General features: G+C 40.7%; 1 protein-coding gene across 2 annotated transcripts in view; it reads right to left on the bottom strand.

The window, feature by feature from the left end:
* Positions 1-3,260: 3,260 nt before the first annotated feature.
* The window catches only part of fbxw11a (F-box and WD repeat domain containing 11a), a 32,465-nt gene continuing 19,597 nt past the window's right edge, over positions 3,261-16,128 (bottom strand). For both annotated transcript variants that reach the window (XM_086021767.1, XM_086021775.1), the window contains 8 exons: positions 15,528-15,665; positions 12,036-12,154; positions 10,842-11,091; positions 10,471-10,589; positions 9,739-9,849; positions 9,568-9,646; positions 6,236-6,400; positions 3,261-4,557 (listed from right to left, as the gene is read on the bottom strand). In XM_086021767.1, the coding sequence (XP_085877893.1) occupies positions 6,239-6,400; positions 9,568-9,646; positions 9,739-9,849; positions 10,471-10,589; positions 10,842-11,091; positions 12,036-12,154; positions 15,528-15,665 (978 nt within the window). In that variant the 3' untranslated portion in view covers positions 3,261-4,557; positions 6,236-6,238. The remainder of the gene's footprint in view (positions 4,558-6,235; positions 6,401-9,567; positions 9,647-9,738; positions 9,850-10,470; positions 10,590-10,841; positions 11,092-12,035; positions 12,155-15,527; positions 15,666-16,128) is intronic.

Below are 16,128 nucleotides of genomic sequence, written 5' to 3'. Positions count from 1 at the left end.
TATTGTGTTTTTATCCTCGGTGATGCCTAAGTGACGGGAAATTTTATTGTTCTGTCTTTTGTGCTAACAAAATATTCAAAATCAATCAACCAATGAAACAATCAACCATTCGGACAGCAAGGATAGCTAATAAATGCTCAAACAGCTCGCCATACTCCTGCTACTAGTAGGCCTACTACTAATCATAATAATAATAATAATAATTGTAGTTATATTTTTCTGATTTTCAAATGACCTGAATATGGTGATGGCACATGTCAAGAGTCAGTTATTCTCCAATTTAGCTGTTTTTGTCCGTGATGAACTTGTAAATTCGGAAACAGTTGCGCAGTCACTAAAAGCTGCGTGTTGAGTTCCTCCCTGCAGTGTGAAGCACCCAGTAAGGAAAACATGCCCTATTGTGTTTGAGTTGCTTCTCTTCTCATCTATCCCCCATTACCCTCCCCTTCCTTCCATATCATAGCAGGAGGTCATTGAAGAGATGTTGCTGCCAAATGACCCAATCATGCTGGCAGACACAAACAGCTGACTCAGGGGGGAAAGGGGTCGTGCCAGAGGATTCCTATTACAAGACAACAGGAATCAGTGTTGAGGTGGGAGGGCAACGAGGGTGTGGGATAAAGGAGAGCAAGTCGGGGATGCTGGTGGGCCGATTTGTTCATTTCTGGAACATTGTTCCAGTTGCACTGGGGGAATGATGGAAATATTTTGCGAAAGCCAAACCCAAGAGTGGAAGGTGTATGGTAATCACGTCGAGGAAGGAATTTCAAATATGTGTGTGAGAACGGAGCAGTGACCTGAGAGCACAGGAATTATGGGCCAAAATCCCACAGACCCAGCGGAAGCACACACACCCATACACGGACATCATATACCAAGCACATTAAACACGTAACATTTCTACAATTTGAAACATTCTGGAGTATAAACCAAGAAACAAGTACAACCACCCTCCGAAACAAACTCCACCCCCTTCAATGTACAATAACATAGCCACTTTCTTATACAGCAGTCTTGCTTCGTGTGCACTGTTGTATTTATTCAAACATGCATTCTTCTCTAAGTTATACAAGATGGTGTGTGGCCTACTGTAACAGGTTGTTTCTGACCTCACTGCAGCCATTAAGTGAGTTAATACTGCCGTCTAGTGGACACCTTTTCACATTTCAACCAGCTCCATGTGCATTAACTTTGGGCAACTACATGGAACAGCATAGCTAGCGTTGTAATACACTTATCCAACCATCCATCCATCCATCCATTCATTATACGAGCATTTTATTCTCACGAGGGTTGCGGGCGTTCTGGAGTACATCCCAGCATTTACATTAAATCTGGAGTGAGATCATTTAATTGGCATCTTCATTAAGGAAATGACACAAGAAAGCAGAGGTGGGAGTAAGTCACATATGTGCAACTCACAAGTTAAGTCTCGAGTCGTAACCATCATGTCTCAAGTCAGTCCCAGGTTACTGTGGAAAAAAAATCAAGCAAGTCAAGTCGTCACCAAATTTCAAGCAAGCAAGACATGTATTAATTGGTCCAAGCAAGTCAAGTCAAGTCATAAAAGCTTGCTCAGTATAACATATATTGGAGTGATTAAAAAAAAAAAAATGACTGCATGATCCAACTACAAAAAGTATATTAAATTAAATTATTCAGACAAATGCATGTTATTTTTTCATACTAAGTTTGCACACTGTTAATGTGATAAATACTGAAATAGGCTGAATGAAGAGGGAAAGCATGTATAATCATCAGATTTAAAAACTACATACTTTGTTTCAGGTACCAATGTGTTAACCCTATTCAAAAAGGCAAACTGTGTTCAAATGCAAATGTAATAAAACTATAAGCAGGATGACTTGTCAAGTCATGAGATTCAAGTTCTAAGTCAAGTCACTTAGATACCAAGTCAAGTGAAGTCATACCCATGTTTTGGCAAGCAAGTCCTAAAAATAGCAGCTCAAGGCCCAATCCAATTACTTCTTCCTCTTTACCTTTAAACCTTGTGTCCCCGCTCCCCTTTTACTTTCTTTGGGCAGGTGAAGACAAAGAGGGGGAAAAATCCATCTGGGAAATTGGAACACACTCAAGTCTGACTCGAGTCAAGTCATATGACTCGAGTGCCCCATCTCTGCAAGTCTCGAAAGCCTGTAAAAAGGTTGTTAAAGACACTGATTAATCATATATATATATACATATATATATATATATACATATATATATACATACATATATACATATATATATATACAGCATATACATATTCATACATATATGTGACATATATATGTATATATACATACACACACATACATATATACATGTATATATGTACATATATACATACATATATAACCCTCGTGAGTATAAGCGGTTCAGATAACGGATGGATGGATTACTCATTTTCCTGATCTTCATGGGCATTGTAACTTCATTAGAACAATTAGATGTGGCTGCATTGTCTCAAATTATGGACATGGAGGGATGTATTTGATCATTTCCAACTCAATTACCATATATAATTTCCCCAACTCAAAGTTTACTATTGGGCATAAAAAAACATCAAAAATATGTAATAGGTTTTACTTAAAACTTGTCAAGACTGTAAAAGTTTGTGTAATGTGATTATTTGCCATTTTCATTTTTTTTTTAACGTGCTTTCTTAGTGTTTTGAATTTTCCATGTCTAATCTTTCAACACAGTTTGTGGTGAATGCAATATTTAGCATCAGTCTAAAGGAATCTTTTCATTGTAACTATATCGAAACCATTCTATGAAATTTATCGAGAACAACCGCTGTGCCTGCAGCCAACTGTAACATGAAAAGGGCATGTTATCAAAATGCCCAAATAATTAAAATACATCCTTTTAAAGGTCTTCAAACACTGTTATAACCAACACAATAACTAAACATTTTGTTATATAACTTTGCTTTCTTTAACTCAGTATTTCTGGGTTAATCAGAGTATCAAAAATGCAAGATTTTTTCTTGACATTGTGATTGAAAATTCCATTAAAAAAAATTCTACAACCTAACCAGCAGTTTTACAAGATCATTTCCAAGGTACTTTTCCACACTAACTAAAACGTGTTACCCGAATGTTCCTCAGATTGTCCAGTGGTTGCTTGACCAGGTGAGCCACGGCTTTCCTGCTGTTAAGGTTAAATAAGGTTCAATGTAACCTTTTGACTTCCGCTACAGCATAAAAGTTTGAAATGCTGCAAGATGAAAAACTTATCCAAATACTCTCAGCTACAAAAGAAATTATATTTTATTTAATCCTGCATGTGCAAATGGGGAGGAGGCAGAGGGCAAATCTGCCCACACTTTCCCACACAAACACAGAACATAATAGACACTCATCCGCGTTACAGTTGGCTCAACACTCACTGTCAAGTACTTTATTCACAATAAGGTCATTTTCTTCTTTAAAAAATCATTTTAATATACAACACAATTTTTAACAAGACAAGTCTGTTTACAACTAAATTTGAATGAATTCCAGCTTCTCTCGTAACCAAAGCAAGCTCAAACGTGGAGTGAGAGGAACAGACAAACGATGTGAGGTTAGAAGAAAGGACGACGAAAGACAGCAAAAAGGGTTGAGGACTAGTATGAATTTTGTACTAAGAACCAAAACATACTGAAATAAAATTAGAAAATAACATTTATAAAAAAAAAAAAAAAAAAAAAACAGTAAGAAAATAAGAGTTAGAGAGAGAAAAAAATAGCTGAGGTGTGCCAGGACGCTGTATCCGCGGCAACCTCACATGCATGTCTGACGCCTTTGCTCTGTTCTGCCAAGTCCACATACGCAAGCGAAACACACTCACTTCTGTGTGTGCCGCCATATTCCAAGCTAGTGTGCATTTCTGGGGGGTCGGAAAGGTGGGAACATGAAGCAGGAAGGGATGGGTAATGTTGCGAGAGAAACGGTGAGGAGGGAGCCAGAGGGGGGTGTGCGTGCACACACACCTCACCCTCATGCACTCCCTCCGTCTTTCCCATTCTTCCCTCCTTTTCCTGGAGCTGAGTAAAGAGTCTCTTTCTCCTGCATCACAGCTCCAGCCATCCTCTGTCCAGCTGTGCCACTCCGTGTGCATTTGCATGAATGTATATGAAATATATAAATAGAACTATAAGCAATTCCTTATCTGTAGAGCCTCTTTTGGCAGGGCGTGGAAACTGTGGAGCAGAAGCTTCATAAATTTTGGGGGACAGGGGGAGAAGGGAACTTGTGACTTATATAACGTCTGTTAATACTGTCATTAGTTTACAAAAGATAAATTAGTAGAAGGTGAGCTTCCTGGACAAAGTGGCGTTGGTTCTATTGCCGGGCATCCTCAGCGCTGGTAGAAAATGGGCACACGTTTAGAGGTCCGTTCAGAGTTGGGCGGAACGGACGGAAATGAGGTGCGAGCAGGCTAGGAGGTGGACAGAGAGATGATGAAGAGGAAGGAGAAGAGATGGGCTCCGTTCCATGATTGATGCACCCATCAGCTGAATCAGCCCTGGGCTCCAACAAGACAGGGTGCGGTGGATGGAGCCACCTGCAGGAAAGAAAAACACAGTCAGTGTCTGCTTAGTGGGCATAAACACCTGCTGAAAACGATTCCACATGCCATGTGTACGAAGAGTCAGCATCTGCAAGATGTGCAGCCACAATTTTTTGATTTTCAGACAGTGAAACAAGGAGTACTTGCTGAATTGAATTGTTTTCAGAAAAATACTAACAGAAGGGCACTGAGATGGGTACAGTATTTGGCTAAAGTTTCTTGTTGACAATGGAGAAAAATAAGAAAACGGCCAAGCCTCACGTATTCAGTTTGGGATTCACAACTGACAATTTTTTGGAACCTTGCTTAAATTATTATCTGGAAAAATATGATTTTCACAGTTTTTCTGCTGAGGCAATATTGTTTTGACACCAAGGTACCATTTGAAATGCATTTAGCAACTTCCTTTAGACAAAAGTAGTCCTTTGCCACCATCTTGTAGCATCTATAGGCAATTACAGTTACACGTTTTAGAGGTGAGGGCAGGGGTATTGGCAGTTACTTGTCAATTTTCGCTATTTACAGCAAGTCTCGATCCCTATCCCGCGCAAATAGTGAGGCTTCACTGTAATTCTTAATTGTGCATGTTTTAAACTCTTGTAGCCCATTGAGCAGTATAAAGGCCTTTTTCACACTGTACTTTGTCATCAACCAGCCCATTCGGTTGGTCAAAGTTTGTAGACGAAGTCTGATTAAAATGATAGGCAGACCGACCTATAGGCGATTACATATTTGGACTGGTGGGAGAAAAAGGCGGATAGACGGACAGCGGAAGGGTACCACGGCAGCAGGCGATAAACTGACCGGGAAATTTTAGTAAAATGCCCAGCTCTGGTAACTTAGGTATTTTACACTTAAAACTGCGGGTAAAGGCACCAGACTACGTCTTGTTCAGTAGCTTAGCAACCAGGGCCAAATGCTTACGCCAGGCAGTCATGTCTGAGCTGTCCTGCATCCTATCCTGTGGTGGGTGCCATAAAAACCAAGCGCTGTGTGTTAGCGCTAACTGCTGTTAGGATGACTTTCCTTCTCACAGATAGTGTCATGTTCTTAAGACCACGAACTAGTTAAGGATGAATTAACAGCACCTTTGCTTGTTGCCACTTAGTAGTGCACTCCATTTTGGCTCAATTGCTTCATGACAAATTCCACACAAATCAACAGAATTCTTAACAATAGACTAATCTGTTATTATGCAAACCCTTATAATGGACGCATGTGATGACAGAAAGTCACCCAACATCCCGATACATGTGGCAACATTCCTTTATTGCTCTTAATTTCTGAGCACAGATGGAAAAAGCTGTTCACACCCGGGAGGGCCAGATGCGCAGAGAGTGAATCACACGCAGTGGAATCACTCATTGACGGGCACAATTGTATGGAAACATGGAACATTTGAGACACTTGAAAGAAATCAACGTTTAAGTTGGCAGTAATTCTACACTACTTAGAAAAATGTAAAAAAAAAAAAAAAAAAATTATATTACTCGAAGTCATGCGGGGAGGTCTTCTGAAGCCAGAAACTCAAAGCTGAGCACACAGTGTGGAAGGCACGTTTATGCATCTTTTTACCAATTCAGCATAAAAACTCAGTTTGAAGACAGACTGGAATGCGGGATTTCTTTGAGACATGACTTGGTCATTGGTGAAGATGTGTGTGCTTGCATACCTGCTATCTAGAAATGTAAGTGTAGGTGCGGGAAGGAGACCGTCCTTCCGACTGGCCGTTGGTTGAGACGTTCAAAAAGTCCCAGATCAGAATGGTGTCGTCGTGAGAGCTGCTGATGATCTGGAACTCATCAAACTGCAGACGGAACACGCGGCCAGAATGCTCCTGCAAATAAATATTAAGAGTACCTCTGAAAAACCTGTCCCATCATGCGCTATCCAGAAAGTAAAAACCCTGCCACAGTTTGGCTATGCTTTTTCTCAAGAGCTCATCTACCTGCTGGTTGAGGAGAAGCAGCTGTGGCTAAAGCAAAACCGTGGCAGGGTTTTTACTTTGTGGACCTGGATTTGCTACCTCTGAGGTACAGTATCATGACTCGTAAAAATCCTCAGATACTGCATGCACCAAAACCACATCACCAGCCATGTCAGCCGTGTGTGTGGAGATATTTTAAGGATACAGATGGCAACACATTTCAGCAACTCTAAATTACGCTCTACAAAAATGGATGATGAACTCCTCTGATATTGACAGAGGTTGCCGCCCCGCAAGTTGCAGTGGCAACCATGGTGTCGGGGCTGGGGGTCATACATGGACACGTAGTGTAGGAGGTGGAAGGCAGTCTCCAAGTGCCCACTTTTGTGATCGCCCTATAGACAGCTTCAAATCATACACCCGTAGAGGTCTGCTTGCGGTTCCTTGGAAATGTATTTGTACACATCAACCTGCGGCAGGACTTAAAGCAAAAGTCAAGTCAAAATTGTTCTTTACAATATGTTCTATATGCCCCCATTACTCTAAACATGGTATTCTGATTGATACTGAATTTGTGAAATATCAATGAAGCAGAAAAAGCCATCTCAGAGTTGGCATTTTGCCTTGAATTGCCACTTGCTGTCGACTGAAAATAACATCACAGTTGCTCAGGGCTCAGGTAACAACCAACCAGGGCTCACCTGTTTTCTGAAACTGCACCATGATTGGTTGTTATCTGAGCCCTGAGCAACTGTGATGTCATTTTCAGTTGACACCAAGTTGCTAAATGGCCGCCCCCTGAGATGGGCAAAAACGGGTGGAATTTACTACTTCACTCATATTCCACAAACACAATATCAATCAGAATGCCGTGTTTAGACTCGTAGGCCTGCATAGAACATATTATTGTAAAGAACATTTTTGGGTAGACTTTCCCTTTAAAGAGGATGGGAGAAGAAATGTATTTTTTTTCATTCCGTCTCTCTTTATGAGTGGGATGTGTCACAGAATTTAAAAAAAAATTAAGAGTTGAAAAATGTGTGTACCAGGCTTTAGTTAATCTAGGACACCTCTGTGCAGATTTACATCGCGCTTCGTGCCAGGTGTTCATATTCTGTTCGTGTTTTTAAATTTACTGATTTACTGTATAATGTGCTTTCATTAAATGTTATTAAAGCCGTGATCTATGTCGCCTTCAAAGTGAAAGTTTGCACACAGAAACAGTTTTCCAGTGTTGCCCTAAATCGCAGTTGTTCGGGTGTTGTACAGATGATGTGCAATTTTCCATCTCAATGGGCGTCAATAATACGCAGAGTTTTGCTATTTGTGGGTCAAATAGATACTGCATTACCCACAATGCTTCTGTTTACATCACAGATGACCCATATTACTAGGACTGCATATGTGTATCACTGACAAGCATACGGCCAGCGGAGAAGAGGCAGTTTTGAGAGAAAACCAAAGCACCTAATAAATAAAATATACATAATACATCGTCGACTATTAAATTGATTGTTGATGATAAAATCGTCTTGATATCACTAGTTGTCATCATCCAGTCAGAATATCAACTGGAAAGTCAGCAGCTGCTTCTGCCTAGCAACTAGTGTTGTTCCGATACCGATACTGGTATCAGGTGGTATCCCGATACCGCATTAAAACGCTGGTATCGGATCGGCCGGTACTAACAAATAAAACGCAGGTGCCGTTTATCAATACTGGTATCATTATTTGAACGCAGCACGCATATTTGAGAGCCGCAAGCGGAAGGAAAATACGAGGAGAATCCATTATTATCCATTATTAGCGTTATTGGTCATCGGTCTACTTATGTCTAGTTTGGTGAAAAAGGTCGCTATAATGACATACATCGCCACATTGGAGGCAGTTGCTTGGGCGGACTTTGATGCTATCAAGAGCCTGCAATTACTTTGGGGGCATGTCGGCTGAATCTTTGTCTCGTAGCAAAGTATGTTGCTTTTGTTTGACACAGTACATTGATCACTAGTTTAATGGTGTAAAACGTCTTTCATGAAATGGTTTGTGTCCAGATAAACTCGTCTTTATGACCGATCGAAGCTTTTCGAGCTCGCCCTAGCTTGATAACTGCTAACAAAGAGACGAGTTTGTTTACAACACATCACTCAGCAAAATGTTCTATAATGTTCCATCAATGTATATGAAATTTGTATACCTATATAATTGACAGATTAATGATGAACAGCAGTGCGAAATAAATCTTGAATGAAAAGTAAAAAGTAAACAATAACTGATATAAAGTCATCAGATCATAACCTTGTACGTTGTGATGGTGTTAAGTGGTCACTTGAAGATTTGACAGCCATTGTTGCTTTCAAACAACTTCGTTTTTGCCTCCGGTTAATTTGAATCACTGCCGGTATCACAAAATAAAATCTCTAGTTGACCGATGAGAGCAACCATAAACAGCACAGGTGTTAACCATTTTTAGAAACACATAACGGACTTTTGTTATCCCACTCACTTGACCGCCTGCCCCTCTGGCAGCATACAAATGTGACGTCACGCATTGGGGGGTCGGTTAGAATCACTGAATAGATTTTATAAGTACAAATGCTGCATCTTGCTTTACGAATGAACGTACATTATGAATGTACATTCATGTGAATACAGTATGTATCCATGTCTCACTCTCACAAGCACGAAGACCTATAAAAATAGGCTGTTTATTCAACATAATGTATTTTGTGTGTATATGTTACTACAGATACTGAGCAAGTGATGATTTAAATATGAATAATTTTACATCCAAGTGAGGGCAATTCTTCAGAATTACAAAAAAAATTGCGCTTATTTTGGATCTTTTTCAAACGGTGAGGTATCGGTACAGTATCGGCATCGGCCGATACTGCACAGCTAGGTAGCGGAATCGGCATCGGGGCCGGAAAGTGGTATCGGAACAACACTACTAGCAACACAATGTGACTGTCAGTGGCCTGAACATAATGTTACCAGGAAAGTTGCAGACATAATAAGAGTCTTTGACAGAAACCGAACAGCATAGATATTATCGACATGCATCGGGAGTGAACACTCACCACTAGAGTACGTAGACATAGTGTGCTTGCAGGGGCTCGTGGGTCCAAGGCTGCTTGTAAGTCCCACACTTTGATTTTCCTACAGAGCGAAACATGCCACAACATAAGACATAAGTAGCGGGAGCTACCGAAGAAAGCTGAAGCAGAATGCTTGTTGAAGTGGAGTCTTACCCATCATAAGCGCCACTGACAATCCTCTTGTTGTCAAAGCGGATGCAACGCACTAGCTCTTCATGACCCTCCAGCACTCGCAAACATGCCCCACACTCAATGTCCCATAACCTGCAACAGGGATTATTATAAACTTTAAATGGCAAAATAGGATCTCAGCACTACGATACAGTTTTAAGGTGGCGTTGGTTCATTAAATAACGTAATACTGGCAGAAATGCAGAGTGCTGGACACTGGTATATTTTTTTTAACACAATGAAAAAAATGTACTATCGTACAATCTATGGTGTTTTCCTTTTTATTATAACAAAAGATAATGGAAGTTGTTAATCATGGAAAGATGGGTCATTACAATTACTGTTTTATAATAATAAAGGGTATGTATTCATGTATTCATTTTAAAAAAAAGTTAAAAACATGCATCAACACAAGATGCATCGATAACTGGTGATCAAACTGTATCCTTCTGAATCGTAAATATCTAATGGAATCATGAGATGAGATATTCCCATCCCATGCTTGTATATCACAAAAATCCTCTCTCACATTTTATGGTAATGAGCCAGCCTGATTATTTTTTTCTGTGTTGCACAAATCTTCCCATCAACTCTGTTCAACTGCAAGTCACACTGTCTGTTAACAGGATGTGCAGGTAAAGTTATCATATCATCACAGCACTTTAGCCTTTATGGAGATAATAGACCTGTTTAGTCTGATAGCATTAAATGTACCTAATTGTGTTATCAGACGAGCCACTGACAACCAGTCGATCCCGGTACTGTAGACAGGCAATACCCCGCTTGTGACCGTTTAGGGTGCGGACAAATTCACAGGTACTGGTGCTCCATACCTGCACAAGTCAACAATAAAAAAATGATTAGCATGGATGACATTCTTCAGTAAAGAAATTACAAAAATGTTGTGAGTGTATTTGTGGTTTGACTCTTAAGTGAAAAGGTCATGGCAAGTAAGCTTTGACAGAAGAATGTAAAGATAAAAAGCTTGTCTGCTCCGATGTTATTCGGTAAATAATAGGTAATAAACCCTACCCCGAGGCATAAACACTGTAAAAAATGAAAAATCCATATACTTAAGTCATTACCTTGATGGTGCGGTCCCCTGAGGCTGACACAATATATTTGTCGTCAAAGTCGACCACGTTGACAGCCGCTCGGTGTCCCACAAGAACGCGCCGTAAGCTAATGTCGGTTGGAGAGGCCATGTCCCACACAGCGATCGAGCGGTCCTTGGAACACGTGACCATGAGGCCATTGGCGAAGCGTAAATGAAGCACGGCCTCGTTGTGGTGGATCAGCGTGTTCAGTACCTCACCCGTCGTCACCTCCCACACCCTGCAGAGGAAGGGAGTCCATAGTAAAACAGAAGCAAATAGAAGGGGGACGAGATGGAGCTTATATTCAAGACTTCCCCATACAGTGGTACCATGATTCATGAGTTTAATTTGTTCCGTGACAAAGCTTGCAACACATTTAGTCTCATATTTAATTCCCATTGAAATGAACTGAAATGGCATGAACCCACTCCAGGACCGCCAAAAGAGAAATTGTAGTGGAGGTTAACCCAACAATTTTCTTTACATGAATAAGTTCTATGCAGGCCCACTAGTAGTCTAGACAAGCCATTCTGATTAATATTGCGTTTGTGGAATACGAGTTAAGCAGAAAAATCGGCCTGTTTTTGTCCATCTCAGGGGGCGGCCATTTTGTCACTTGCTGTCGACTGGAAATGACATCACAGTTGCTCATAATGTTGACTGAAAATCATAGTTGCTCAGGGCTCAGATAACGACTACTCATGGTTCAGCTTCAGAAAACAGGTGAGCCGTGATTGGTCGTTGCCAGAGCCCTGAGCAACTGTAATGTGATTTTAGTCGACAGAAGTGTCAAAATGGCCGGCCCCTGAGATGGCTAAAACGGGTGGTTTTTGCTGCTTAACTCATATTCCACAAGCACAATATCAATCAGAATGTTTTGTTTAGACTACTGAATGCACATAGAACGTATTATTGCAAATAATCTTTTGGAGGGTTGACATCCCTTTAAAGAGGAGAAATATCACTGCACTACACAATATGAAAATACACACATAAAAAGAGAATGCAAAGTGTGGACGTATGACTTTCAGGGGTGTGGCCTAATGATGTATTGATTGTGAATTTGTGACTGAAAAACAGCTCCTAAACCAGATCATGAAGTCAACGTCTTAATTGCTGTCAACTCCCTGGACAATTATTTGCATCTTCCAAACGTGATTCCATACATAACGAGTTTCATACCTCACTGTTGAGTCGGACGACCCAGTGACGATGACTCTCTCATCATACTGGAGACATAACACTGAACCTGTGTGACCAGTCAGAATCTTCAGACACTCCAGTGACTGCTTATCCCATATCTGCAGGTAGAAATAAAACACAAGGACACACAAGGAGCAGAATTTATTTCGTTATTTTAGAATGGTCGCACATTTAGGTCATGCAAAGAAAGGCCATTTGTCATTGTGATGCTCATGTTCTGTTCACGCCCCATTTCCCCACTGCTGAGGCAAGCAGAACGTGTGCGCTTGGAGAATAATTTAGAGCGTCCCTGGGTGCGCGCCAACCTCCTGTATAACAATATGACGAATCCGCTTCTCTCCAACTATTGCTCTCCTGCTCTTCATCACCTTATCTTCCTCTCCTCACAAGCTAGACAGATAAGTGGGGCACAAGACCACATGGTGTTGAGCCCTTTCGCCTATAATTCACTTGTTTGCTTTCTCTCTGTCTGCAGGTTAGGGCCAAAGGTAGGAAGATGATGAGTATGCAAGATTGAGTAAAATTAAAGATTGCGGCCTTGAAAATACAATATGATACAATTTTATTTGTATAGCGCATTTCACAACAGCTAGAGCTGTAACAAAGCACTTTACATACAAACAACAAAATAGCCATAATACAACAAGTGGAATCAATAAATGAACATAAAACACGATATACAATGGACAACAGCCGAAGATTTCAGGTCAGCTCAAAAGCCAGAGAATAGAAATGTGGCTTCAACTGGGTTTTAAAAATGGACAGAGCGGGCTTGCCTAACATCCAATGGGAGGTAATTCCAAAGGGAAGGACCAGCAGCTGAAAAGGCTCACTTCCCTCTGAGGCTCCGCTTGGTCCTCGGCACCTCGAGCAGCACCTGGTCCGCAGACCTGAGACTGCGGAAAGGTGCGTAGGAGTGGAGGAGCTTGGAGAGGTACGCCGGGGCGAGGCCATTTAATGATTTATAGACAAATAGGAGAACCTTAAATTGAACCCTAAAATGCACTGGGAGGTAGTGAAGGGAGGCCAGAATTGGTGTTGTGTGCTCCATCTTCCGAGCTCCAGTTAGTATGCGGGCAGCAGCATTTTGGATCAACTGGAGACGTTTGAGAGAGGACTGGCTGACTCCAAAATAAAGTGCATTACAGTAATCTAGCAGAGATGTAACAAAGGCATGGATGACTGTTTCTAAGTGCGGATGGGAAAGGAGGGGCTTTACCTTAGCCAGCTGTCTAAGGCGAAAGAAGCTCGACTTTACAACAGCACTGATTTGCTAGTCCAATTTAAGATCAGTGTCCATTTTAAAACCCAAGTTTAAGACTGTTGGCTTTAGATATGAAGCCAGGGAGCCCAGGTCAACAAGGTGGGATGTAGACGAGCCACTGGGATCGAACAACATAACTTCTGTTTTCTTTTCATTGAAATTTAAGAAATTCAGTGACATCCAGTCTTTGATGTCCTCTCAGCAGGACAAAAGTGGTCTTATGGAGAATGTGTCTTTTTTGCTCAGCGGGATATAGATTTGACAGTCGTCCGCATAGCAGTGGAAGGAAATATCATGTTTTCGAAGAATGGAAACCAGGGGCAAAAAATACAAAGAGAACAGCAATGGCCCCAAAATAGAACCCTGTGTAACACCATACGATAGAGGGGCAGAGCGGGACTCAGAGGAACCTAGGCTAACAGAAAACGTCCTGCGAGCCAAATAGGATCTAAACCACTCTAGGGCGCATCCACTAATGCCCACCTGGTGTCACAAACGAGTCAAAAGAAAACTGAGGTCTACCATATCAAATGCTGCAGAAAAAATCCAACAAAATGAGACATGCGTAGTCTCCAGTGTCATTTGCCAGGAGGATGTCATTAAAAACTCGTAACAGGTGTAGCAAAAAATAACTACATAACTGTACGTTGACATCATTTGAAACAGAAGCAAGTAGTTTAACGTATTAAAATACTTTTATAGTCAAATGTACCAATGTGAGATTGAATTGTCAGTAAGACATATCCGTTTCAAAAAAGGTTCTCATCCTGAAACAAACGCAATGAAATAGACAAAGTGGTTTACCAGGTGTCATTTGGGTAGTATAACTAGCATTACAGAGAAAGCCCAAATATTCACAGTTCAGAGTTCACAGATTTATTTGGGGGAACCGCCATTATTCTCTGAAAGTCTTGTCTATTCGCTGTTTTTGTGCTCAGGCCAAAGCATCCATCCATCCGTAATCTAAAAAAACAAAGGAATTAAACCTCACAACACACAAAGATTCCACCAGATGGCTCCAAAGTATTCTTTTTTAAAATTATTATTGCTTTGGCAATAATGATGATGATGATGATGATGATAATGATAATGATAATAATAATAATAATAATCTGGAGCCATCTGGTGGAATCTTTGGGTGTGGTGAGGTTTAATTTGTGTTTTTTCATCTGCATCTGAAATTTCCATATCTGTCCAGTCAAAAGTGAAAGCATTTCTACATCTCTCCCGATGCAGCTACAATAGCTGGTGAAATCTACTTTGCCACTACAATTGGTCTGTATTCTTCAATATTTGTTGTTGTGTAAATGCTAAAAAATGAGTTAAATGACAAACACTGTTTGCTAGTACAGATATTTATTAGCCGCCCGTGTGCGACGTCAAATTGCTTGTGCACATATTTGTTTGCCGGTCCGTCCTCCGTCTGCGACCAGGGCACCCTTCCGTCATCAACCCTCCATCTTTATACCTAAAAATAATCGTCCTCCGTCCCCGTCCATCCTCATCCTTTTAAAGCGATACCGTCCTTACATGTCATCAGTCCGCCCCCTCGCCCCCCAAAAAAGCGTTCATGCATGATGCCGTAAGAGAGACGCTAACAGCAGTGATTTCATAATTCATAAACATTATTTAGGGGAAGTAAACCCCAACATTTTCTTTACAAGAATATGTCCTATGCAGGCCCACTAGTCGAAGCATGGCATTCTAAATAATATTGTGTGTGAGTCGAGCAGTAAAATCCACCTGTTTTTGTCCATCCCAGGAAAATGAAAATGACATCACAGTTGATCAGGGCTCAGATAACAACCAATCATAGCTCAGTTTCAGAAAACAGGTGAGCCGTGATTGGTCGTTACCTGATCCCTGACCAACTGTGATGTCATTTTCAGTCGACAAAATGGCCGCCCCCTGAGATAGCTAAAATGGGTGGATTTTACTGCTAAACTCATTCCAGTAGGAGGGCATGACTGGCCAAGCCTATTTCTTTCTGAATGCTTTTATTATGTACAAAAGCAGAATATTGTGATGGTTTTTTTTTTAATTTATTTTGAGCTCAGCTTTTCTTTGCTTGTTTTTTTTTTTTAATTTAATTTAAAAAACTCAACTTTTTACATCAAAAACATTGTTATAAACCAGCAAAATTAACAGCAGAGCAGTAGAAAATAACATAAAACTCCTAACGACTTCATATAAGCATACACACAAACCTTGATGGAATTGTCCCTAAGGCCACTGATGATCTTGTCGTCATCGTACTGGAGACAATAAACCCCTTTACTATTTTCTGAGCGGCACTGAATCCTTTGCAAATTGTGCCTGCCACACCGCCAGTTAGCCTCAATTGTCTAGAAAAAAAAGAAAGGCAATAAGAAAGACATTTCTCAAGGCTAAAAGTCGGACAAAAATGAGCAAGAATGGAAAAAAAAAACAAAAAAAAAAACAACTCTTTTGGCTCGACTACGTACAATGACAAAGTAATGTGCTATATCGAGAACAAAACAGAGCCTTGCAAAACAGAAGGCCATGGTAACTTGGTAAATAAAAATAGGCTAAAGAAAGAAAAACTTGGCTATGGGAGAAATTTGTATAACTATATTGCATATACAGGAAGTCCTCGAATTACGAGGACGCGATCTATGACGTTTCGACTTTACGAAGCCCGTGCCTCTTCTTTGACCTCAGCACCATAGTGACTACGTTTACATGCAGTCAATATTCGCTGTTAAGGTCAAAATTCCAATTTCTGAAACATTCTGAATATCCCGTTTACATGAATGAGCGGACAGAGTTGCTCCGGCATTTGAATAA

This window comes from Filicampus tigris, chromosome 2 (assembly GCF_054856515.1).
Source record: "Filicampus tigris isolate MCC_2025a chromosome 2, RoL_Ftig_1.0, whole genome shotgun sequence".
NCBI lineage: Eukaryota > Metazoa > Chordata > Actinopteri > Syngnathiformes > Syngnathidae > Filicampus > Filicampus tigris.
Note: the sequence above shows the minus strand (reverse complement) of the source record. Positions and strands in the feature narration are given on the sequence as shown.